The sequence below is a fragment of the Manacus vitellinus genome, unplaced genomic scaffold, assembly GCF_001715985.3.
Source record: "Manacus vitellinus isolate BGI_N305 unplaced genomic scaffold, ASM171598v3 scaffold_13_pilon, whole genome shotgun sequence".
Lineage (NCBI taxonomy): Eukaryota > Metazoa > Chordata > Aves > Passeriformes > Pipridae > Manacus > Manacus vitellinus.
The window spans coordinates 17,535,550-17,562,450 of NW_021938999.1; the positions used below are offsets into that span (position 1 = coordinate 17,535,550).

General features: G+C 41.6%; 1 protein-coding gene across 1 annotated transcript; it reads left to right on the forward strand.

The window, feature by feature from the left end:
- The first annotated feature begins 2,231 nt into the window (after window positions 1–2,231).
- Window positions 2,232–22,966, forward strand: SEPHS1 (selenophosphate synthetase 1). Its single transcript, XM_008926174.3, has 8 exons — window positions 2,232–2,522; window positions 5,596–5,699; window positions 9,947–10,054; window positions 10,912–11,066; window positions 11,874–11,964; window positions 15,200–15,299; window positions 16,806–17,018; window positions 21,599–22,966. The coding sequence occupies exons 1-8, from the start codon at window positions 2,330–2,332 to the stop codon at window positions 21,811–21,813; spliced, it is 1,179 nt and encodes a 392-aa protein (XP_008924422.1). The 5' UTR covers window positions 2,232–2,329; the 3' UTR covers window positions 21,814–22,966.
- Window positions 22,967–26,901: the final 3,935 nt, after the last annotated feature.

Consider the following 26,901-nt stretch of genomic DNA (forward strand, 5'->3'; position numbering starts at 1 on the left):
CTCCTGTGCTCTCCTCAGACTGCTCTTTAGGGAGGCAAGGGTTAAACTTTAGCTTTTAATATTTATTATGCCGCTCTTTTAAAAGTAAGGAACGTCTGGGTAACGGGGTGATTCCTCCTGCGGGGGAGGGATGCTTGTCGCTCGCATCGCGTTTTGCTTGGACTGCCAGAATCGCAGGATATTCCAAGTTGGAAGGGACTCACAAGGATCATCGAGCCCAGCTTCTGGCCCTGCACAGGGCAGCCCCGAGAATCACACCATGTGCCTGAGAGCGTTGTCCAGACGCTTCCAGAGCTCTGACAGGCTCGGTGCTGTGACCACCGAAGTCACCAAACTTCGTCCTGCAGGGGAGGTTGCTCCCCTGGCAGTCTGCAAAATACCCAACTGCATGCAACTTTAATCAGATCTTCATTAAGAAGTTACTGCGTTCTTGCACTGCGGGTGTTTGCCATTAAATGAAATCGACTCGTTTGTTTCAAGATTTGTTTTCGAATGAGGGAACTGTGTCTTTGCAGTTCTCAAGGCTGCAAAAAAGTTCCTGGTGGGCTGTGGCCTCCGCATCCATCCCTGTGTAGGTAAACAGGGGGTGCTAAGCTTTTTGCAATTACTGGTTAGATGAGGGAAGATGTTTTCCTTGTGGGGCAAGCTGCTTTTTATAAATTGCTGGAATTAATTAGAACGAAGTGTTAAAAAAGAATGGAGGGGAAAAAAAATCCCCCTCCTCGAAAAGCTTTTGTCTCCTTTTTCTGTTGACAGGTTTTCCAGACACTTTTTTTTTTTTTTCTGGTTGCAAGTGCTTAGTGTCTTGCATTGGAAGACAACAGCTAGGAACTGAATTCATTGCTCATCCAAGACACGTTCTTGTAACTAGAGTTTGGATTAGTGCCCGAGCCTGGGCTTTGGAAGATTTGTTTTAAATAAATGCCACACCTCCCGGGGAAGGAGGGAAAGCACTGTAAGGGGGAGTTGGGCTCCACATCAAAAGTTCTCAGGGAGCTTAAAACTTCAGCTCCTACGAATTATAATCAATAAATTAGTAGACTTGAAGGTTTATGGAACAGATGTACTTGTTAATAAGTGCTGTATAGGGGACATACATCACAGTCTGCAGATTTACTTCTTCATTTAGCAAACTTGAACTTGGCAAGTACCAGTCACTTGCATTTGTTTTTTTCTTTTCAGCTTAACCTTGTTAGGATGTGACTGTTAGTATCAGATTTTGCCAGTGATGCCGCTGATCTCTGTTCTTGTTGCTGTGAGGCAGGATCCTTGCTTTCTAAGAAAATACCTCAGGTTGTTTTTAGTAATTCCTGAAAACTTCTTCTCTGAGAAAGATGAATTGCATTTTATCACAGCCATTCCTGTTAAGAAGTCAGCGTCTCTGTTTAGGCCTCTTATTAGTTTTGGAGTGTGGTGGGATGTGAGTCAGAGTGGAAAAACGTTCTAAAATTAGACATGCATTGTTAAGAATTTTATTAAATGAGTTGCATCAGTGTCTTTTTACATTACCATTTTAATGGGCAATTCTCTGTATTCTCAGTATCATTAGTTGACTAAAAAAGGGCTGGAGAGGCAACAAACCTTTCAGCATTTCTATGTCTGCGGACATGCCAAAAGGTAAACCGGTGTGTTTGTAGGTGGACCAGTCTGCTTAAGTACGGCCTCTTTGTTCTTCTGTTACCTGTACTAACAGAACACCAGGATTGTGTTTTCCCCCAAGGAGAACAGGTGTATTATGGACTTTCAGCTTCTTACATCAGGACTGAAGCAGAGCCAGTATTTGAAAAGCATCTTATTTTGGAGATTAATATCTTAAGGGCTAAAATTGTGACCCCTCACTGAGCTGAGTACAAGTAGATGTGTCTGCTGAGCGTGCTGCAAGATCAAGGCCCAGGCTGCCTTTTGGAAACTGGCCTCTGTGCTCTGGGAACTAGTCTTTCCTTTGTAACCTCTGTTAAATGAGGTTGGTGTGTTAGATTCTTTTTTTTAATGAAAACCTTATGCAGCATATCTGGAAAAAAATTTAATTCTCTGATTCTGGCATAGTTGTAGTTCTAAATGTCGGAAGGTAGGGTGAGGAGTCATTCCTTTGTAGTCTTAGGGAAATGAGTTGTGTGAGATGTGCCCACCTGTCTTAACAGGTGAACAACGACATCGAGTGCTTTCTCTTTTTTGCTCCACGTGGAAAACCTGTTGTCTCGCAGGTCCTAGGAATTTCTAATGGTCCCAATTTTTTTGTTTTATTTTATTTTTTAATAAGACTGATCAGCAGAGAAACTGATCCCGTTGCTGTGGGGTGGGAAAGGCCGGCAGTCTGTGGGAGAGAACCATGTCTGTCCGGGAGTCGTTTAACCCAGAAAGTTACGAACTGGACAAGAGCTTCCGCCTGACCCGATTCACTGAACTGAAAGGCACAGGCTGCAAAGTGCCCCAGGATGTCTTACAGAAACTACTCGAATCTCTACAAGAAAACCATTTTCAGGAAGATGAACAGTTCTTGGGGGCAGTTATGCCCAGGTTGGGTAAGTAGCTGCTGTTCCTGACTTGTGCGGTCCTTCTGTTTGGTGTGCCTAGTGACACGGTCTCATCTGTGGTTTGTTTAATCAGTTCGAAAACTGTATGTTGTGTAATGCATGCACAGCATCCAGAAAGCTGAAGGATGAATCTCATGCTGTCACTTGTTGGCATCTGGGATACAGGAATATTATTTTACTTGTTTAACATCCTGCAGTGCACTCAACTACAAAAGAAATACACTCAGGAGTGGCCATCATGATAGGCACGTGTTCAGGTGTTAATCTGCTCCTCCCTTTCCCCAGTAGATGCTGTGCAAACTGAAGTCCTTTCAGTTAATTTCTGGGATTTTATATTGATACATTTGGAAATTTATGCAATGAATGCAATGAATTTTATGCAATTAGATGACTTGCAGGTGAAGTTCCCCTCTTCCTCCCCTCTCCTCTGTTCCTGGGTCACAAAAAGTGAACAAGAGAAAAAATTCCTTGCTTCAGCTGACTGGGAGCAAATTGTTTCACAGTTGTCATTATTCCTTTCAGTCCTTTCATTGTTCCCCACTCTAACTCTTTTGCTCACCTGTAGAAGCTGCCTGGGAAAGGCTGCCTTTCCAAGACCTCTGTGTTCTTGCCAGCTTCACTTTCTCTTTGATATTTGCACAATGATGCAAGCAATAAGGGAAAACAACCTGCACAAGCCACCTACATGGGGAACAGGGCAAACGTAGGTATTTTGATACCAGCTACTGTACCTAATATTGATATAGATAAATTAATGTCGATAATGTGTTTAATGACACTTTTAATTCTGTCTGTCTGTTTACTCAGCCCTGCATATTCAATCTCTATTTTGCAGTGCAGAATGAATTTTTTTTTTCTTTCAATTTAGGAATATCAATGGAGCATTTATTCTGAGGTTATTTAATTATCAGTTTAGTGTCCAATAACCTTATTTAAAATTATTTTAACATTGCTGATTGTCTATTAGCAGGCTGACAAGTCTCAGACAATTATTCTGTTAGAGATTGAATTCAGTGAGAGATTAGTAAGGGACCCATGTTCTTGCTTAAACAATGGGGATCTTTGTAAGAAATATCTAAGCAGCAATTGTGTGTGAAGCTGGGGAGGCACTATAATTTAATAGTCTCTGCTGAAGGACACTTCCAGCTTCTTTTATCCCCAAATTGCTGTTTATATGTATTTTTCTAAATTAAATAAATTGTTCACAGCAGCGTTTCAATTTGGCAGTTTTCTAAAATCAGTAATAGTTTGATTTGGATTTTTTTTCTCTTACAAACTTACAAGCTCTAAACAGTAATGGAACTGCTAATACATTTTTCTTCTCCAGCTATATGAAAAGGTAAAAAAGTAGATTTATGCCATCAGTATGTGAGTGTGATACTATGTAACAGGAAATCTATTAGTAATAGAAGGTGGAGAGCTCAGGTCTCTTAAAAATATGCTCTTGTGGTGAGTATCCCTTTCACAAATGTGTCTTTGGATAAGTTTGGTGTGATTTGCCTTTGATGCCTTGTGTTTAAAAGGTATAGACAGATAACTTTACCACCTGTGCATATGCACCATGCTTTTGAGATGCAGTCAGGAGGGAAGTTGCCAATAGCAGGCTCAAGATCACTCCTTTTTAGTTCTGCAAGTGATGTTACCCAGAGCAATCTTAAATGTGGCTGTAAGTAAAACACTGTTTAGTTAGACCTGTCTTGGTGGAACATCACTGTAGCCTCAGAAAGACCATCATAGCTCCTTGGGCTGTCTGTCAAGCAGCACTTCTGCTGCAGTTGTGGAAAAATGCACAAGTGAAGTCAGTCTTGCAGCATTACGGCATGAACAGGTGAACTGAGGGCAAAACAGCTCCTGTACATGGGCCACTTCTCTGTAACTGTGTGTGTGCCCTTCCCTGGAGACACTGGACATCACACAGAGTGGCTTGGGATCTTCTGTGGAGGATAAGCAGCCCTAAGTTACTGCTCATGAGCTTCTGTCAGTATGCGTTCTCTTCCAAGGCAAGATCTCCTGCCTCTGTAGGCAGGAGAAGCAAGAACCTCTCCACCTATATACTGACTGCCTGACACACCTTCCCTGTCTCCTTAATAAGACCTCAAGTGACAGCAGATAGTGTGTTTGCATAGGAAAGGCTCCTAAGTGACATCTGCTTCCTAAAAACAGGCTGTTTTGAAGACTCTTGCCCTGTGAGGTATGCAGAGTAATTCCAGGTGGCTTGCTGCCATCTCAGGTTGGAGATAAACTACCTGCCATTGCTACAAGGATAGCCACAGGGAGTGTGGCTCAGCCAGCGTGTTGTGATCTGTCACCTGCCCCTTTACTGTGGGTTTTTCCATCACAGCAAACGCTGGGAGGTTTTTAATATCACTTGCTCTGTTTGAAATACCCACTGTCAGGGCAAAGGGTGTGTGCTCAGAGTTGTGGTTTTCTCAAAGAAGTTCTGTGTCTATCAGGTTGTCTGCCACTTTCGAGCCTCACAGGCATAAGGCGAGGTTAACACAGTTGCAAGAGCTCCAAGTGTTTGAATCATCTCTCACCAAGGGCTGTGACTTGTGGCAGTGTTCTTCTTCCTTTTGAAGTGAGGGAATAATGTCCTTTATGAGAGGCTGTGTCCTTTTAAAGCTGTCACTGTGTTTTTATTGAGATCAGAGTGACAGGAAAACCTATTTACTTTTGACAATATCAATGCACGTCGTTCCTCTTAACTTTAAATGTTTAAATGTACTTACATGCAAGCACAGATGTTCTTGATGTGCTGTTATTCTGCTGCAAGAGAATAAAGAACATTGTAGTTTACTTCCATTGTAGTTCTTGCCTTCAGCTATTTATGCTTATGTTCATTGCCAGCCAGGAACTTGGTTTTTCCTCTTATTTGCTTGGTTGCTTGGTTTTTCCTCTTATTTGTGCTGTGTGCTTTCTCTAAGGAAGGAATTTGCCATGTCTGTTTAGAAAGTGTTGCAAGTTGTATTTCACAGACATGTTTTATAAGTAGTCTTGTTAAGAGCAACAGATAATTAAAGGCACAGTTACTTGCCTCACTCATGGATTTCTGTCTTTGCAGGAATTGGGATGGACACTTGTGTTATTCCATTAAGACACGGAGGTTTGTCATTGGTCCAGACGACAGATTATATTTATCCTATTGTGGATGACCCTTATATGATGGTAAGTTGGCTAAACTTAACTCTTGTCTCTGTTGCTGATTTCAGCTTCTCACCAATCCACTGGCAGTTCTGACTGTTTCTTCTAGATGTGCAGTGCTAATTGTGTGATTAATTGCATTCAGAGGCTTTCCTAAATAGGCTTGAAGAGAGAAAGGCGTCGTTTCATCCTGTAGTCTTCCATGTTGGCTGGGAATTCTGCAGTGCTGCTTTCTATAGGTGAAAGCTGGGAGAACTGCCACCTTCAATTCAAATTTCCCTTCATCTCTTGTTCTGTGGAATTTGGCTTGTAAAGTCCAAAAGGGGGAAAAAGAGATGCCTGTGAAGCAACAGAGAGTAAATTCCACTTATGAGCAGAACCACATTGTAATTGGCCTTTTCTGAGGTACTGAAGTAACCAGGTAACATGTTAGAACTGGAAATACCTAAATATCTGTAGCTGCCAATAGCACCTGGCAACCTCAGAGTGCCTTTGAACACCAGCCTTCCTGTTGTACTATCCCCACTTGAACATGGGTACATTGAAATGACTTGTTGGAAGTTGGGTGCACTTTGGCTTCAGTTGCTTCTGTGTCCCTGTTTCATTCAGTCTGTCCCAGTAGAGATTGCTGTGTGGAGGTATGTGTGGCAGTGATCAATACTGACTTGAAGAGAAGATCACGGAGAAACGAATTAATTTTAAAAAAAAGACTTAATAAAGCTGTAAGGAAATGTTAAATGAAAGTTAAGAAGTGCTAGAATTCATGGTTCCTGTGATTTGGACGTGACTCCTTTGCATGTTTTTACTGCTGTTGGGGTGCCTGCATGCTTTATTTGGTGCTGTGGGTTTGTTGTTTGCTCTGTGAGACCTGTCTGGTAGGTTTTGGACGCGCAGTTTGAGATTGGGACCAACTTTTTTCTTTTTTTAGCATGCTTGACCAGGTGGTGTGCACATATGCAAGCGTAGCTCCTTTGATTTCTGTTCCAGAAGAGCTCTTTGCAAACTGAGCAGCCAAAATCTCAGGCTGGCCTCTGGAGTATTGGGCTGTTGAGCTCTCCTGAGAAATTTGATTCAAGTGGGTTGCCTTAATATCATGTGGCAACTCGTCAGGGACCAGAGGGGGAAAAAAAATGTTGGAGATCTGTGTTCAAGTTCATCATCTGAGAAGCTTTTTTTTTTCTCACCTTGTAACAAAAACTCACGAGGGACAGTGGTGGAGGCTGTGGTGAAGGGGGAGGGTTGCTTTGCTTGGAGATACAAAGGGTTTGAGATGCTGCAGGAGTAGACAGATGAGCCTGTGCCCAGATAAGGTTTAGGCCTGTGTGGTTGGAGTGAAATGTAAATTTGGCCTTAGGCCAGCTTCAGTGTTTGCATCATAGTCACAGTCTATGCTGTGATCCACATGCACCAGCAGCTGTAACTTTGGTGCTGTCTAACTCTCAGGTCCTTCACTTTTCATTCCTGAAGGCATTCATTTTAATCTGGTGACTGGCCACTTCCTAATCTGTTTACAGATGTGTATTTCTTCCTAAAAGCTCACTGAGAACAGGGATTCTGTCACAAGCCTTCTTGCTGGTACTGGCAGTGATGATCCAGCAGGATTAATGCTGCTGGACCCTCTACTCAGACCTCTTTCTCGAGGGCTAGAGTTCCTCAAGGGGCAGTATATATGTTTGCTTGTGTGGACCAGCATTGGTTAGAGGACAGTCAAATACAACCAGCCACAGGGTTTATGGATGGTTGTTACAAACAGAGGAATGGTGAGATGTGGGAAGTTTGAGTTTGTGTCCAGGCTGTATAAAGGAGTGTGCTGTGGACTCCTCTATTCAAGACAGGCTGCTGCTGACCTGCTTCTCCAACTGCTTCTTTCCCTCATTTAAGTCTGGATGTCCCCTGACCCATGCCTGTTGTTACTACTCTGTGACCATTATCACTCATGTGCAGTCCACACTTTCCTTGCCCTTCCCCTCAGTCTCCTTACCAGGTCAGTTCTAGTCTGGTTTTGAGCAGGTATTCCCTGTTTTAGAGCCTCTTCTTTTCTCTGTGCACAGGGTTTACCTGCAGCTCCTTGTCTGCTCTCTCTTGCTTGTTGAAGGAGAGGGAGCAAAGAGGGAAATCCAGAAGTGCAGATGAACTCTAAGCTGAGTGCTGTGACAGAAGGGATTAGTAAACAGCTGAGGGAAGCAAAACTGTGTGTGGACTCAGCTGAACTTCCAATTTCTGCTTCAGAAAACAGATTTCTCTCACTCTCTCACTGCCTATTTTAAAACTAGTTCTGCAGTTATACACAAAATCATTCTTTCTTCTTTTTCCCCTTTCTCTTTCTATTTGTCTTTGAAAACACTCAATTCATGTGCAGAATTATCCCTAGGATGTACACCTGTAAAATCCATATTCAGGAGAGGATTTATTCAGCTTAAATGGTTTATTAGAAAAGTTACAAGCAATTGAAAATAGGTTTCATAATAAGCATCAATCCACTGGGAATAGGATTGGTTCTGGCTTCTGTTGTGGCACTGTGGAGACACCTGTTTGAATACAGGAGCAGGGAACTGTATAGTTTGAGAACATGCCCTTCCCCTTCTATTCCAGGAACCTTTTTGTTGCTCTTTTAAGAAGAACCTTCGCTTAGGACTGGAGATGGGTGTCTGATTCTTCATCCTTTGCCCTTATAAATAGTTCTTAGTACTGCACATAGTCCCCCCTGAAACACAAATACCCGAGCAAGCAGGCGGGTAGCCTGCAGGACTGACCCCTGTTTGTGAGTCCTGTGGTGTTTGTCAGTGTTCACAAGCTGTGTATTGTTCTCTCTGCTGCTTCAGACTTGAGACTTGTACTGAATTTGTTTCCATAGTGGTTTTGGCAGTTGGCAAAAGGGTTGTTAGACTGACCTCTGACTATCAGAGCTGTTGTCATTGTTGTTTTAAAAACTTATCTCTTGGTTCCTAACAGGGCATAAACCAGCAGCTTGCTTGGTAAATACTGAAGATAACACAGAATGGTTTTAGTTCCCTTCCAGAGAAGGGGAATAATAGGCATCTAGAAATTTAACAGCCAGTATCCATCAAACCATGCAATACCCAGCTCACTCTTTTCTTAATAGTTTAAGATTTAAGTGATTAATCCCTATTCCAGTTCCAAATGTAAAAGGTTCCCCTGGTGCTACTGGAAGGTCTTGATCGTATGAAAAACTGGATTATATTTAATTGTGATTTGGGCATGTTGTTTTATGTCATCAGCAAGTGAGGTAACTGCCTGAAAATAGTACTTTTTTGCGAATTGTCCAAATTTTGTCAAATAAGCATGCTGTTGTTTTTTATCACGGTGGTGTTGCCTGTGAACCCGATTTAAAATCATAAAAACAGATATTGGTTACCATTCTGCAGCTGTAAACCTAAAATGATTTTCATAGCATGCATGGAGTTTTCCAGGGTAACACAACAGGATTTGTCCTGTGTTTTGAAATATCTTGCTGTCCCCTGGGGCACATCCTGTGTCAGGAAGTTCTGCATCTTCATCAGGAAACTGGATGTCTCATCTGTGCTGGGTCCATACCCCAGAAACTCTGACTCAGAACCATTAATTTAGTAAAATTAGAGTAGCTAATTTCATGTGACACAAGTGATGGCTTCTCAGTGCTGTCAGCTTCCTGACTTCTTGGCTGTATCCTCCGGGAAGAGAAGTACTCTCCTAAAAACTGAAGAGTGTAGACATGGCCTTCAGGGTAGTGCAGAGGACAAACAGCTTTCTCATCAAGGTCCCTGTCTCCTGTGCATTCTGATGCAGAAGAGGTACAGCAATACAGCATTTTGGATTGGCTTCCTAGCAGTTGTGAATTCCATGCTATGGTCATCTTCATCTGGATGTACAGTTTTGTGCTGGAATAAAGTTAACAGGAATGTATCAGATGAAGTAAATTGAGCTTGTTAGCAAAAACAGACTGTCAGTCTTAACTTCAGCCTCTCAGACTGGACATGCAGTCTGAACTCTGGGATTCCTACACAGTCAGTAAGAGAGAATGCTGAGAAAGACAGCTGGGATGAATTCTCCCTGTTCCTGTAAAAGGAGCAGATCCTGGACTTTTAGATGGACACATAGCATGAAATGGATCATCCTACATCTGTGGCTGGGTTTCTTAATGCTGGAGCCTGTGGAATAAGCAGCTGTGTCAGAGTGCAAACCCATTCTGGAAGCTTTGTTCCTGGCAGGTGTTTAAACATTCACCTACACTCCTGCAGATTTTTTTTTTTCTGTCTTTCTTTCTCTTTCAGGGCCGGATAGCGTGTGCCAATGTCCTAAGTGACCTTTATGCCATGGGGGTCACAGAATGTGACAACATGTTGATGCTCCTTGGAATCAGCAATAAAATGACAGATAGGGTAAGATTTTTGATACTTTCTTCTGATGGAAGACCTGAACAGCTAAGTGTGCTTAGAACGTATTTACCTTTAGTGTATTTTCTCCCCAGAGTTTGAACCCTTTTAAAGAAGAGATGGTTTTGTTGAATAGCTCAGTTCATAGTATGGATCTTGCCTCATGAACATTCTGAGGTCAGGTGCTAAAAGTTCAGTTTCCTGTGGCATTGTAATCTGCTGCCTTCATCCCCACCAAAATGAAGTCCTTCCTTCTGTCACTTCAGGACAATACTGCTCCAAGGCCAACATTTGATTGCCAATTCATAGATAATCCTTGGTTGGTTTTGCTTTCTTTTTATTTTTTTTATTTTTTTTTGTTGGTTTGTTTGTTTGTTGGTTGGGTTTTTTGGTTTTTTCTTTTTTAGTGGAAGTGACCAGCATGTATGTTTGTTTTGCTGTAGCAAAAAAAAGGATGTTTATTCTTAGAAGGATGTAAGTTGAAACTTTGCTGGTTAGTAGAGGCCAAATGTATCTTGATTTAACTTGGCCTTATTGCACCCGGCTGCTATGGCTGTGCCTGATTAGAGCAGATGGATACTTTGTCCTGAGTTCCCAGAAGACTGGTTACTTTTACATGACCTTTTGAAGAATGTTTCCTCAGTGTTAAGTGTCTTTCCACCTCTTTCACGTGGAGCTGTAAAACCATAACTGTATGGGATAACATGCAGGTTTCAGGAGGCCAGACTCTTCCTGAGGCTGGCTTGTCTGTCTTGAACTATTTGCCATGAGGGCATTTGGCTTGAGTGATTAAAGCCCTGCACGAGTCTTGAAATGACGAGCACTGCTGTGTATGGAACTCTGACTTCTGTTTTGATCTCTAGGAAAGAGACAAAGTGATGCCTCTAATTATCCAGGGTTTCAAAGATGCAGCAGAAGAGGCAGGAACATCTGTTACTGGTGGGCAAACAGTGTTAAATCCCTGGATTGTTCTAGGAGGAGTGGCCACGACAGTCTGTCAGCCTAATGAATTTATAATGTAAGTTAATCACTAAACAACCAAAGGCACTGGTCTGAAGGGGTACAGTAAAAACCCTGTAAGCACCGTGTTGTGATGTTGTGGGGTGTCTCTGATGAATAAAGCAGTGCCTTCTGCTTGCATTTGTCCTCAGCACTCAACAGGTGCCACAACTCTTTGTCCTATTTGCTTTTTTTAGATAGGATGTCCTCTTACTTCTCCCCAGCCCCCAGTACCTTTTGATCCTATTCTCCTTTTGACAGGAGACTTAAGCTTCTAATTTTCAAAGATATTGGAGACTGTTTTGAACATAAATTTCTGTCACATTTATACATAAGTTTCTAAGCCATCTCCCAGTTATCCTGTTAATGGCTGTAGAAAACTACAGAATTGTTGTATTTACAGCATTCAGTCCATTTAACAGAAGCTGATCTTCAGTGTCCCTCTGTGGCATGTTATACTATACAAGAGTTTGTTCATGATCCTAATATTGGGTATCTTACACCCTGGGTAACAAAGGTCAATTTTTCCCCCTGTCCTTGTTTATGTCTCCAGTAAATTGACAGAAAAGATGTAATTTGGTGTATGTCTGACTGCAAGCATTGTTCTATTCTGAGAAAGAAGGACTAGCACTTTTAAATAAGTTTGCAGCACTTTGCTCAATAATATTGCATGGCAGTGAATCCCCAGGGGTAATTCTGCAATTAGTCAGTTTTTTAACTGTGCAACAAGATACATGGGGCTGTGAAAACGTAATTATCAGCACTTGTTCCTAGTGACGTTTGTGAATCTTGCTATGTAATTAATGTATGAATTCTTTGTTTTCAGGCCAGACAATGCAGTGCCAGGAGATGTGCTTGTATTAACTAAACCCTTGGGAACACAAGTGGCTGTAGCTGTGCACCAGTGGCTAGATATTGTGAGTACACTACAAAAAAAGAAACAGGGAAGAGAGTTGTGAGTTAAAGGGGACCTCCCTTATTCCTTCAAAATGACAAAGTTCAGCTCATGTGGGAGTGATCTATCACCTCTCCTCCTTCCTCCTTGGTGTCTCAGCTTTCCCTGCTTACATGCAAGACTATCAGAATCAAGGCAGTTTAATATTTTGTGCTTAGTGAGCCCTTCTTAATTGCACCTAATTCTTAGTTATTTCTCAGGCATTGCTGTAATAAAATTGTTTACTAACGGAACAACAGACTAGCACCCTGGGTAAAATTATTCCCTACTCCACCTGCCAAAGTAATTGGCAACACTTATTGATGGCAATTAGGCCAAGAGTGCTGTCTGTGCTCTTGGGCTTTCTGCTTGTGTACATGGAAATATATCTATGTTTCACATGTATTGCCCTGTGCATTCAATAAGAATACTTCTAGCAGCATTATGTATGTAGATATACTTCCATCTGTTTCTTCAAGCAAAAATATAACTACTGAACTGAAAAGTGATTGCAAAATTGGCATCTGCTTATGTTGTCTGGCTCCCACTATGTGTCTTCAAAATTATAACTGCTCAGTTTACACTTCAAAAAGATGCATCTTTTCTACTTTTGGGACTACTGAGCCAATAGACTGGCAGAGGAGTGAGCTGGAATCTACTTTGGTTTGGCTGTTGGCCACTGCATTGTCAGATGAATTCTAATTACTCAGCTAGTGTTAGAAAAGTGGGAGAGAACCAGCTTAAACCTTCGTTGGAGTCTGAAGCGTGAGCAACAAGAGAAAAATATTTTTCTCCTTCTGTACAGGATCTGGCCTAGTTCTGACCTCTTCAGAATCCTGTGTTTTTTCCAAACAGCTATAAGGATCAGGGCCTCAGATAATCTTGATATGAAAATGGAGTGAAACAAGACACCAATTTTATAGTATGTTTTCTGGCCAAAATCTTACTTCTTAACTTATTTGTTATTGTACTGATGAGCAGACTTGAATATTAAGGATATTCTGAATTTCCACATATTTCAAATACTACTAATTTCCTTGACTGTCAAACAGAAACACTTTCAGTCTGAAAAACAAGGACAGCAAGGAAATCAATCCTCCTATTATGTGTAAACAGAATATAACTTCAGTTGTGTTAGGAAAATTTCTGAGCAGCTGTGCTGCCTTTTCTTTAGATTTGTTTTATGAAAAAGTAGGGAAAGGGAAACTAGAATTACCCATCACAAATCCATCTGTAAATGAAATTTCGGTAGGGAATTGGACTTTGTATGAAAAAGTGTGTGGGAGAAGCTATAGTACATCAGGTTTATGCATAAGGAAGAAAGGAAAAGTGGAGTGTAGAGATATGTGGCTGAAATATAAATTTTAAAAAAGCCCAACAACCTAAAAGCCGAGGTATTTAAACAGGGCAGAAGTGAGCAAGTTCCTGGTGACAAGTGAAAGGAAGATCCAAATGAAGGTGAAATTTGTCCTTCTTGCTTGGTTGCTGCCAGCACTGCTGCAGCCAGTCCCAGCTGTGTTTCTGGGAAGAGGCTGCAGAGCCTGCAGGGAGCTGGGCTCCATGGGCCCCAAGATCAGGTCAGGGATGTGCCAGGGGTGATGGAGCCATTGGCTGTGGCTCTGGCAGCCAGGCTGGTCCTCAGCTGGGAACTGCAATCCTTTGCTTTTTCTCTTTTAAATGCATGAAAGCAGTTGCTCTGATGTGCCCCTTCAGAGAGGGTTTTCTGGCCTTGGTGTTGTCTACAGACCCTTCAATTTGGAAATCTAAGCTTGCTTTCAAAACTTGTTTGGGAGTTTTTGTAAACTTTTCTGCCTTTGTTCCCTGTTGACTAACCCAGGTATTTGATTACTGTAGTGGAGAGGAATTTGCCTCTTTGTAAGCTACCTGTGTTTGTGGCTCTTACAGCCTCAGCCTTGAGTTCTGCTTCTCCATAGTTCCTGATTTCCATTCCCATCATCTGACTGGTTTCCATCCCATGATCAGCCTTAGAACTTCGTTTTTGAAAACTAAAGCAGAGTGATTGCTCAAGTTTTTCAGTCTTACCCAGAGTAAGAATAATCACTGTTCTGTCATCTCTGTAACAGACTCATTTTATTTTTTGACAAGGTCTCTCATTTATGTAAGCAAAAATGCTTTTCTTAATTAATTGGTAGATCCAGTTCAACCTAAGTTTAGAAACTCTGATCCCACTGCCATCATTCCTTGCTCTTTCCAAATTTATTTGTTTCAGCTGACCAGTCTTTCCCCATTTTACCACTTCTGGATTCTCTCTTACACCCCTTGAAGTCAGTGTCCATTTGTTAAGACAAGATCCTCCACCAGTGCAGCATCATGCATTGATTCTTAGTACTTTTTGCACCTTTGGTTTAGTAAGAGGTTTGTTCTGTGCGTTTACTCTATGGAATGGCAGTGTAGGCATTGTGGCTTCAGAAAATCCTGTGTTTGTTTACTTTCAGTTCTCTGTAATTTTTTTTCATTGAAAAGAAGTTTAATTAGTTTGTAAATTAGTTTGCTCTTAACAGTTAAATAGTTGCTTTGTTTCATTCTGGATCTGGAATCCCTTCAGCTTGGAATGAAGCAATTAGTCTTTATAAAGGTACCACTTGCTAAATTGTTCTGAAACCCTTCTGGGATGAAAAGCATTACTTGGAATGTGATGAAGAAATGAGTCCATACAAGACACTGGAGAATGGGTGGAAGGGGATGCTGATATTAAACTGTAAAGCAGACTAATGAAACTGCCTTAATCCTCAACCAGAGTGATAATATCCTACCTTAGCATACATTCCTCTGACTTGGACTGGTGAATATCAGTGGTGTTTCCTGATCAAGGTGTCCAGGTGTGAAATCAAGAATTTTTTTCTCTTAAAAAAAAGAAGAAACCAGAGATTACAAATCTCAACTTCCAGCAACCAAGTTCTGTTTATTCGGCTGTGGGGATTCAATCCGGAGAGTTGCCTTGAAGGAGTTTTTGCCCTGAGGTAGTTTATTCCACTCCACTAAGCTGCTGACAGCAGGATTTGAGGTGCCTAATAGATCTTGGGTACAGCAGAGTAAGGCACACACCTCTGACTGTCGACCCTTTTGCCTCACTTTAACTGAGTTTTTTAAAAAGTACATTTTTGATTAGGGAATTTTTTTTAAAAAAAAGGGGTAAGGGTATGCTTTAAAATATAAAACTGAAAATCTAAAAGAATCATCTTTATTTCATCCAATAGCCTGAAAAGTGGAATAAAATCAAGCTTGTGGTAACGCAAGAGGATGTAGAACTCGCATACCAGGAGGCAATGATGAACATGGCACGGCTGAACAGAACAGGTAAGAAGGGGAAGGGGGCTGTGGGTTTTTCCACTTCCATACCAAATTTCATTTCACTGCCATGGGGAAGTGTGACACAACCGCTTTATCCTTTTCTTCTGCCCCATCTTTTTGCTTGGTCAGTGTTGGTGAAATAAGCAAATTTAAATCAAATCCCCTCTTTTAATTACACAGCAAAAACACAAAGCTGCTGGATGCGATTATGACTCGTGTGAGTAACATCCCAGAGAGTTAGAGGATGCTTTAAAGGAACATATATTGGATTTGTTCTTTATCTTCTGTGCATAGAGAAGGCCTGACACTGATAAGGTTAAAAGAATTTGAAATAGAATAAGAAGGGAAAAGCTCTTATGTTATGTAAGCTTCAATTTAAATTTTGGGGTTTTTTAATTCAGTCATGTTCTGTGCTCCCCAAAGTGTGGAATGTGTAACATGTGGTCTCTTTTTTGTTTGTCTTTTTCCTGGTTTTGTGTGTTGGTTTGCATTTTTTATTCTTAATTTTGTTCGAGGGAAGGTTCTGCTCTTACGCTAGAAATTTTATTTCAGGATTTCCCTTATTTGTTCAAAGTATCTTTGACAGAGTAGAGAATTGAATTATGTGTTTTCTTACTTACTTCTCACTTGAAGAAACAGGGATAGTTAAATATCTCTTTTTCCATTCAGCTTTCATTTCTTATGTCATCCCACTGGTTTGGTTTTTTTTTTTTTGTTATGTCACAAAGGCTTCCAGGAAAAATAAATGACCAGGGATTGTCTTATGGAAAAAAATTCAGTCCTGCTTGTGTATTGGGAAGCACCAGAGAAGGGCAAAGCATTCTTGGTTTTGTTTTTTTTCCACTCTCTCATCAGGCACCTTTAACAACACTTAAATATTCTTAACTGGGCTATTGTCCTGCATGCTGAGGTGCCCTTTTTCCCATCCTGGAGTTCCAAATGTGCAGAAATTTCATGAATGCATAGGTGGGGAGGCTGGGGCTCTTCCCCCACAGCCTGCAGGCTTTGTTCTTAAGCTCTTAAACTTTGAGTGTCCAGCAATTAAGTTCTGATGTCACCAATTCCCAAGTGGTAGAGGAAGAGATGTGAGAAGACTGACCTGTGTCTGGTCCTTGCCCTTAGTAAAGCAAAGCTGAGCTCAGAACCTCTCTGGCCCTCAGCTAGATTTGAATCTGAAGCAAACCCCTGTTTCTCAGACTGCCAGTATAAATTAGTAGCACATGTCTAATAGAACATGCCCACAAATGCAGCTTTGATGACAGATTTTCAGCATGATTTAATATCTTAAATACAAGTTGATTTTTTTTTTTTAAGTGTTACATGCAGTATTGGTGAATTCCAGTTCTCTTCAAGCATGATTTTATTTATTTTATTAATTTAACCCAACCCGATTTGGATTAAAGGTATTCAACTTCATTCAGACTGTTAACAATATTGCTGAAGCATTGCTTTTCCTCATAATTAATTTTTTTCTGATTTGGTATTTTCCCCCCCCCCCTCCCTCTATTGTAGCTGCTGGACTCATGCACACTTTCAATGCACATGCAGCTACAGACATCACAGGATTTGGGATCCTGGGGCATGCACAGAACCTTGCCAAGCAGCAGAGAAATGAGGTGTCCTTTGTGATCCACAACCTTCCCGTTCTTGCCAAGATGGCTGCTGTCAGCAAGGCTTGTGGAAACATGTTTGGCCTCATGCACGGCACTTGTCCAGAGACTTCAGGTAGGTGACAGTTGTGCCACCCTCTTCCTTCCCTGCACCCCCACCTCAGAATTTAATATCAAATGTACAAATCGTGTGCCTTGTGTGCATTCAGCAGCACTGTTGGCTTGGCAGGTAGCCAGGCTAATGAGCATCAGCCACACAGCTGTTCACAACTGACTTCTTCAGCCTAACTTCCAAACCACCATCCTGTTCTGAATGCCTTCCACTTCCATATGGAACACTGTTGTAGAAACCCTGGGTTTGCAGGGTTTGCAGTTAGAAGTTTGTGATGGTTTTAGGTTTGTTACTATGAAAATCTGTGAAGCTGAGTGATGAATGGGCTAGTCTTTGTGAGTGAGGCCTTATCTGTCCCCAGCATACAGACATCCAAGAATATAGATTTTCTCCCTTACTTTTATGAAATTAGACTATAAGGGACTATGACTAACAGAAAAAAAAAATTGGTCTCTGACCCTTTCATTACTTGAGTTGCCTGCTTAATAAAGCTGCCACTTGCAGTGACAGTGAATACAACAGACTGTAAGGAGGATCTGGCTGTGGACAAACATTTACGGAGTTGTTAAGTTGCTTTTTAAGAGTAGGCCACTTCTCTGATGAGCACAATCACTGTCCTCTGCTAGAAGTCTTTCTACTTCACTTTCCCCTTGAATCTTCTGTCCTGCTCTGTTATGTTTTTTCTAATTTAATCTGACTTCTGTTTCTCTTTGGGAAATGGAGAAGATGTAGCACCAGATCTGTCTTTTTCTCTTACCTCATTTCTCCACCCTCTTCCGGCTCTCCAAAAGTATTATCCAAGTTCTCTGCAGTTCACAACAGAGGGGGCCCCTTGAAGCTAAACAGTCCAAAGATCTGGAAAGAAGCATCAGAGTGAGAGCCATAAACTTTTTCCCTGGTGAATACACAACTTACCCCGATCTGAATTGTCCCTTGGCCATCTGTGTTTGAGCAGACACTCTGTCCTACAGAGACTGTGTGGCTCAGATGATGTGTAATAGGATATGGGATGTAAAGCCTTTGAAGAGTTCAAGAATCCAGTATCAGTAAGAAGGGACCAGAAATACCTGGTGGCAGCTTGGCAAGATGTGTCAATAAGATTGGTAGCACCAGACAGATTCTCACTACCCAGAGCCCACCTAGCCAGAGTGCTGGTAGCATTTGTTATCAGTTGGAAAGAGTCCAAAAAGTAGCTGGGACACAGAGCTGGAACTGCAAGGTGCTCTTTCGGGTGAGTGGCTATAGCAGAGGTTTGAATAGCAGTTGGTGTGGGAATGGTTTAGCTGCAAAGTCTTCGGAGCTGCCCATACTGCTCCCTGGGGATACCCAATTCTGCCTTTTCACTGAGGGAATGTGAAGCAGTGCAGATGGATGTACTGCTGGGGAGTGGGAAACGCTTGACTTCAGAATCTCTTTCGGGACTTGAGAGCAAGAACTGTCTTTGAAATGCTGAGCAGCCTGTGTTTGGCAGAGATGGATGATGATGGAAAAACCAGCGAGACTTATCTGGCTGGCTGTGAGCTGTGGGTGCCTCAGAGCTTGTCTGTTTGATTTCATCACAGCACTGGGTTTCTCACATTAGAGGTGGCCACAGGGATTTGTGAGAGGGCAGTGTCTGCCAGATATTCAAAAGATCTGTAGCCACGTGGACACACCAGCCCTGCCCTGAAAGCTGTGTAACCACACTCACACAGGCTTTGGGCTTGCACTGCACAGCCTGACGTGTCTCAGCAGTGTGTGAGCTCGGGCAGGCAGTGCTGGGATGGCTCCTTCAGACCCAGGCTGTCTGCACACCTCGAGTCCTGGAGTTGATTTATGTGAAGGCATGGCTCTGCCTCCCTGTGCCTGATACCCAGCTGTGAGGAAGCCTGTTGGGGGCTGCTCAGGGCTGTTCATACTGTGATACAGACACTCTCCTTCTCTGTTGGCTTAAACTTCCAGACACGCTCTGTCTGTCGCTTCTTCATCTGTGAACAGATGTTTTTCAGCAGACTGGGCAGGCAATGAGAAATTTACTGGAAAACTATTTGAATGGATTTTAAGGTTATTATGGGATTTTTTTTCCCCGTGTGCATTTGCTGGCCACCTGTTGACAAAAGTCAGCGTTGAAAAGATCTGTTACATCATCTCTTCCATCTTCCAGGCACTCTTGCTTATGGTGTATTTTCTTAAAAGTGCACTTTACATGAATTTGTGCTTTCTATTAGGTAATTCTTTGCTGGTGGTTAAAGTTGCAGTCAGGCAGTTGGTTTCCAAAGAATTAACTCTGTTAGAGTGGCTGCTTGCAGAGATAAGTCACAGAGTTACTCTGTATGGGACCCTTATGCATGTGTGTATTTTTGCCATCCTCCTCTAATAACTTTTGAAGCTGCTGGCTGGTGTCAGATGACTTTTTTAGCTGTAGTAGAGGTATCAGCATCTTTATGTTTATGCACATTTGGTGGAAATTGGCAGATGGGTAGAAAAGAAGGGCTGTGTCAGTGCCTGATTAGAGGCAGGGCTAATGATCTCATCCAAGTCATTGTGGGAGAAAGCCATTAGCAGGGGAAAGGACACTTGGTTTTGATTCATGAACTGTTTGTATCTCTGCTCTTAATTGCAAAGCTTTGTCTAGCCTGCTTTTGAAGTGTTCTATGTCCACTTCTCTGCTTGCAATACTCTTAAAACAAGCACTGTTCAAAACCTCTTACCAAAAAAAAAAAAAGCCTTTTATTTTTAAAAAGATAAGCCAGGACAGATACCAAGTATCTGCCTCCTTTCAACTCCCCAAAACCAGAGCAGCTGGGAATACCAATAACAAACTGGACTAGAATAAATAGTAGGGAATCTTAAGGACTTACCCAAGGCTTAATGAAACTGGTCAGTCTAGCAGAGAAATAAATATAATCCCTGCATAGAGGAAACCTACTGCTGGCTGAGAGTAACCCATAGCATTTATTGATTGATCAATAACCCATAGGGTTATTGATTAAACTGTGGGAAGCAGCCAGCAGGTGGGAAGCGATTTTTCACTGGAAACTGGGATTTTGTACTTGTGTTTGATCTTGCCAAAGAATGATAACGGACTACAGGTACCAGTGATACAAAATTCCAGAAACAGAGTGTGTGTTGAAAAGATAATTGAGTGAAGATTACTTTTGTGCTCTTTCTCATTTCCTTTTTTGCCATACTTGTACACCTCCCTTCTGGCTGGTTAGTACATTCTCTGCACTCTCTCTTGTAAACCTCTTCCCTGACTTGCATCATGATGTAAGTTTCTCTTCAATTTGATTTAGAGCCTTCCATGAGAATGTCACATAATTCCTTTGCAATTGATTTGTCTGTTATATCCGGAGTAGTTTTAAGCACTGTCATTCAAGCTTATGGGGGTTTTTTTGTTGTTGGGTTTGATGGAAGTACCTGGATGTTATTTTTGAAATGTCAGAGAGGTGGGCATTTTCTGGCTGGCACACTTGTTTTCTTCATGTAGAATTGAAAAAATTGCTTTTGCTCTTCCATTTATCCTTATCATTAATTCCTCACGTTCAGTAGCTGCTTCTTTGTCATGGCCTCAAATTAAAAATATCTTTAGTCACCACTGAGAGGACTGACTGTGTGCTTGGAAAAGCAAACATAAAGGTGGCTAAGGTCAAATGTAAAGGTGCCCAAGGTGCCAAGGGCCTGTCTGGGGGCTGTGGAGCAGGAGGTGGCACTGAGCCCGGCTCAGCAGTTGGCCCTTTGCCCCAGGGTTGGCCAGAGTTGGTGGCATAACTTGTGAGGGTCAAATTACTCTTTAGGAGTAAGTGAGCCTCAGCATGTGCCCAAATTTCTGTTTGTGTGAATCTACTCTCTTGCCTGTGTTCTCCAGACATTTTCAATTCACTTGCTAAGGTGCCTTTTTCAGTGCTTTGGGATTCTTAGAGTGGAAGTGCTCTGAGGTTTAATCCTGGAATGGTGAGATTGCTAACTAGTTAACTGTGCTGCTTCTGAAAGCACTTTTTAGTAAATAAAATATTTTCACTTGTGTCTGAGGAAAAAAAAAAACTTAAATGGAAGGCTAAAAAATTTCTCAAACAAAGGGGTCACAAGGACTGTCACAGGGAGCACTGGATCAAGCCTGTGTTTAATGTTCTGCCTCTTGCATTCTCAGCAGGGCAATGGTCCCTGCTTTGATGAATGATTTCATTGCAGGCCATGGGATTACTCACAGAATCAGCTGCCACCAATATGTGGTTACAGGTATCTGCACATGACCTTTACCCAAAATGTTTCTGTGTAAAGGCACGTTGCAGTCCTCTGTGGAAGGTTACAATGCTGGGGTTGTTTCAGTATGTCATTTGTTGGCATCAGTACCACGTCCTTTTGCCAACATCTTTTGTGTGTATTTGGCTTCATTTATACGAAACTAAACACTGAATTCAGGCACAAACCTCTTGCTGCAAAGCAAGAGCTTGGACTTCCATGGTGCCTTCTCTTGGAATCGCTGGATTTCATTAGACTCCACTGAAGTCACCAAGTGCTTGTCCAAGTAGGGCTTTGGCAGATGCAGGTTCGAAGTGCTTTGCAAACAGATGTCTGATGGTCTGCTCTCTCTCTCTTCCCAGGAGGCCTCCTCATCTGCTTACCACGGGAGCAGGCAGCACGGTTCTGCGCCGAGATCAAGTCTCCGAAATACGGCGAAGGGCACCAGGCGTGGATTATCGGGATCGTGGAGAAGGGCAACCGCACGGCCAGGATTATAGACAAGCCACGGATCATTGAGGTGGCACCACAGGTGGCCACTCAGAACGTGAACCCCACGCCCGGTGCCACCTCTTAATAGAGATCAAATAGCTGTTTTGTTTTTTGAATAGATCTATTCCTTTATCATCCTACAATTTTAAGAACTGTAAAAAAAAAAAAAAAAAGAAAAGAAAACTTGTTGTGTCTGCACATCTGGTGGCCTTAGGTCAGTTTATGAGTGGATACAAATAATAAAATGAAATCCATTGCCTTTTTTTCCTGTTACATTAACTGAAGATGCACCTAATCTTGAGGCAGCTTCTGAGTTGAGAATTATATTGTTATCCAATACTGTTGATTCATTTTGAATCTTTAGACACTTATCTCTTGCCGCATAGGCTCTTTTTAAAGGTGCTTTCACGTAGCACAGACATTACCAGTAGTAGTGTCAAATAGCAGTTCGTGTCCTTTCATTATGTGTATATTTATCACGAGTCTAATTTTGATGCCTTGAGTGATATTCCAGAAAGGCAATAAATTGACAAGCGACACAGTGGGTTACCCAGTAGTGAGATGGTTGCATGATTGCATTCAATCTTCGATTTATTTTATTTTTTAATTTTTTTTTTTTGGTAAGGTTTAGTCTTACCAAGAGCATCTACGACCCTGGACTTTGCTTGGTAGTGCATTCAGTTTAAACAGCAAGTGCTGACTCTTTGCATGGAAAGCGCTTCAGAGTCGAAGGAGTAATTTCAAATTTCATTATTTGTAGACCTGACAATATTTACTGTATTATCAATGATTGTTTTCTTTATTGATAGTAAGGACAAATAATTCTTTTTTTTTTTTTTCCTTTTGCAACGTGATTGGATGTGCTATAGTGCAACAAAGGTTTTTCAGACCAAAAGGAGGTTACTGTATAATATTCATTTACAATTCACTATATAAATAACTACACAAATAATTTTTAAATATAATCAAACTAAAATAAACCTCTGTTCTGTGGATGGTAGTGTTTAATACATTTTATATTTTGTATAGTGATTACAAGCCTTTTTTGTTTCTTTTAAAATCAGCAGCTGTTTAGTATAATTCTTAGTATTATTTTGTTCTTTGCTCAAATACATTTTTCTGCACGCTTTTGTGATCTGTGTTTAAAACCAACATTGCCAACATTGCAGCTTGAACTTAAGCTTGTTATTCAAAATAAATATTTAATTTTTTTTATTGCTCTTGTATAAGTGCATGAACTTTTGATTCCTAGCTGAATTATTCCCTGGAAAGAGGAGAAATCCTCCGGCTTTTTTATTCTATTGCATGTATGATTATATTGATAATTGTGATTGCTCCTTTAATCAGTTCTCCAAGCTGTGATATCCAGTGGTAACCTTGAGTAAAGCTGGGGGCAGGCAGGTTATCTTCAAGTATATTATCCACTCTGTTTTGTTTATTTTACTCACCAGCACCAAGTAGGCAACATTTTGAATTGTTTCCTCTGCAAGTGCTCCTGACTGTGCCTGCTGTCAGCAAAGACAGGCTCCTGAGCAGCCCTGTCCTGGAATGCTGGATGCTGGAGCCCATTTCTTCCCATTGCAGCAGCCTCACAGCTCACCCTGCTCTGCTCAGACACACCGTGCCATCCTTCTTCTGAACTGCACTGAACCTGCTCTAGTGAAGCTTCTCCCAGATTCTGGAATTCGCTCTGTGATATTTGGGCCAGGAAGAAAAAAGTCTTGGATAACCATTACTGCAGCCAGAATTAAAAAGGCTTTTGTCTATGAACATTGAGTCGCTGGAGCTGAGCCAATCTCGTGCATCATGCAAGGTTTAAATTTCCAGTCTTCCTCCTAATGGCATCTCTGGCAAAACTTGGCTCATCTTTTTTCCACTCAGGTTCTCAACCTTTTGCAAAGCTAGAATTTTTTTTTTTTCTTTTTTTCATCCCCTCCTTGGGAATAGCTTAAGCCATGCAGACCCTCACGCTCCTTTTCCTCGAGATGAAGTCCAAGAGTTGCTTGTTCACCACGAAGCCTCAAAGCAATAACCAAGTTTTTGACTTTGTCTTGAGGAAAAAAAGTTGCTAGGTTTTTCCCAGCAGTTCTGAAGCATCAAAAACCAGTCGTGAAAAAAATTGATTTTCCTTTTTTCTCCCCTGCTGTTTTGTGACATTTGTTCTGTATCCTGATGTGAAACCATGGACCTGACTTCTGTTCATTTGCTTTATTATGGTCATGGACAAGACACTACTTAAGGGTTTTTTTTTTTTAAACTAATAAAATCACCTAAGTAGATCAAATGGGTGCAGAACAGTTCAGTACTTCTGCATGAAAGTGCTTATTACAAAGATCTGTTGTATTTTAAACTGGCACTGGATGTGTGTCAGTTCACCCTTGGCAGGAAAAGGTTCTGGTTGGTAGATACTGCTGGGCTTTTTTCACTTGTTATGAGGGTTAGTTCATGAGCCAGGTGTGAAAACATTTCTCCTTCCCTAGAAGTGACTTGAATGGCAGAATGATCATCTCCAAGGAAAGGGTGTGTGGAAAGGTGAGTGGAAATCCACAGCCATCAGCAAGAACCATCTGGACTTTTGGAGGAAGACTTCCTGTGAGACAGATGCAAGTAAAACCCCGGAGAAGAATCAGTCACTTTCCATACTAGTGTAGTCATATGATCTGACTCAGAAGCCTCTCCTGATGCTCCCTCATGGCTGGAATTCACATCCCAAAGCGCTTCCTGGCTTTGGGTGATGAGTTGGGACATCCTCTGTGAGAACCACCTAATCACTTGGGGTGGGCAGTGATTTGTGTAAGAGGTTTAATGATTTGTTTCGCTAAATCAAGGATTGTACACCAGGAATGAGCTGTAGGAGAGTGTATTGTAAGGGGCTGGCAAGTCTTGAGTCCTGCACCTTTATGCAAGACTCGAGATCTCCTCTTAAACGAAGATTTTTTTTGACATGCTGTCATCAAAAAGCTGTGAGAAAGCAGCAGTGAACAGCTGTTTTTATTAGTCATGTCCAGTCATTTACACAAATGTAATGTACTTTTTTTTCATACACAGGTACCTCTGTGTGCACCAGCTCCCATCCCTCGGTCTGTACGAGAAGGCTGCCTGTGAAACTCCATCCAAGTTGTGAAAAAAGAAAAAATTCTTTCTTTAAAAAGAAAGAATTTAGTAATTGAAATAACCACTAGCCTAAACAATGTATTTGTTAAGTAGCATATATTCCTTGGAAAGTTAGTATCTGTTATCAGTCTTTTAATATGTTGGTTTCCTCAGCCTTTTGCTTTTCTTCCTGTATGAGGGAAGAAATAACACTCTTGAAATCTGCAGCAGTATATAAAGCCAGAATAGTTTTGTCCTTTTTTTTTTTTTTTTGAAGTTATTATTTTGATTTCACGCTTTGCTAGGAATTCAGGACTGACCCTTTTCTAATTAGGAGATTATGAAAATCAGCGTGAATGCTGCAGTGAGAGGACAGCAAACCTGAGTCGCTGTGGGGGAGTGGATGGGCACAATGGCTGGTGCTTAGTGTTTCACTGATTTTTCACTGAATGTCTGGTGAACAGTTGGGAAGATTCACCTGGGTGCTCATCCGTATTCTGACCACGAGATGTGATTGGCAACCCTTTGGCTGCTGCTTGAAGAGGGAAAAGGAATCTTGGAATTCAGCAGAGCCCAGGAACTAGAGCAAAGCGCAGGGCAGAGAAGTCATCCAGACCCTTGACCTTTTATTTGTCACTATGTCCCCCTATTTTGTTCTCTATTGGATCCATGTTTCCCTTTTCCTCCTTTTCACTGCTAATGTGTCCCCAGAATCCCTCCTTGAATCTTCTGGTCATGAGAAATGAACCTGTGCGTTGGTGGATTTTGTTTTTCTTGTTATTGTCTCATCTACATCTGTTTTCCCTGGCATCTCAGTTAAAAAAGCTAATTTTGCTGAGTTGGAGCAGCTGCCACTTCCCACCATAGTAAATTAAGCTTTCAGAAGACCTCATCTTTGGAATTACAGTTCTGATCATAATGTGGATTTTAATAGTCAATTGAGATGCTTATTAAATTATAACACTGTGCATTAGGAACGTTCATGTGCTGCTGGAGAAATCTCAATCGTTTAGGTTTTATTAGTTTCGTGATTTAATGAACAGAAAACATTAAAACTAAAAGCCAAATGCAAACCAGCTGTATAAAAATGTTCTATAAAATTCAGGAAACTGACAGACATAGCTGTAAAAGTACTTTGCAAAGACACAGCCTCTCTTAAATGCCATCCATTTTAATAAAGTGATTAATGCCACCATCAGCTTTCTTAACAAAGAAAATTTCTCCCTTGTTTCTTCTCCCGTGTTCATGAGATTCAGCCTGTACTTACCATGGTAAGTGAGGCTTATCGATTGTTTGAAAATTACTCACTCTGGGCTGTTAAGATGCAAAGGGTGGTATTTTTCACATGTCTACACATTTTTGTTCTTAGGGCGAGTGGCTACACCACAAGCAGCCACCGTGTCACTGTGGTCCCCAGAGCTGCAGCCCTGAGTGGTGCCAGCAGTGCCTGAGATCAGTATTTTGCTGTGTTAAAGTTCGATCCTGGGCTGCATTAGCAGGAGGGTACAAACAAAGGGCAGTCACCTCAATCACCCACTGCTCACTGCCATTGTGGGCGAGGTGTCCTGAATCATTTTGGGGTGTGATATAACGCAACAGGGTGGTCCAGTGACATGGGAGTTACTGGTGGTATTATCAAGATAACCAGAGAAGCTGTAAGTTAAAAGGAATAATCGTGTTCAACACACAGAGAGATGAATTTTTTGAAGCTCCTTTTTAAAAATGCATACATTAGGAAGAAGGTTCTTCACTCAGAAGGTGGTCAGGCACTGGAACAGGCTCCCCACGGAAATTGTCACAGCACCAGGCCTGACTGAGTTCAAGGAGCCTTCGGACAACACTCTCAGGCACATGGTGTGATTCTTGGGGTGTCCTGTGCAGAGCCAGGAGTTGGACTGATGGTCCTTGTGGGTCCCTTCCAGCTCAGGATATTCTATGATTATAAATATATTTATGCAGGGATGTATTATGTATGTATAAAAGCATCTTAGTTCTCCAACTCCTAAATCAGTACAGCCAAATCACTACTTCTTGTTCATTTTTTTCAGGTATGAAAGACACCTTTGCATAAGATGCTGTC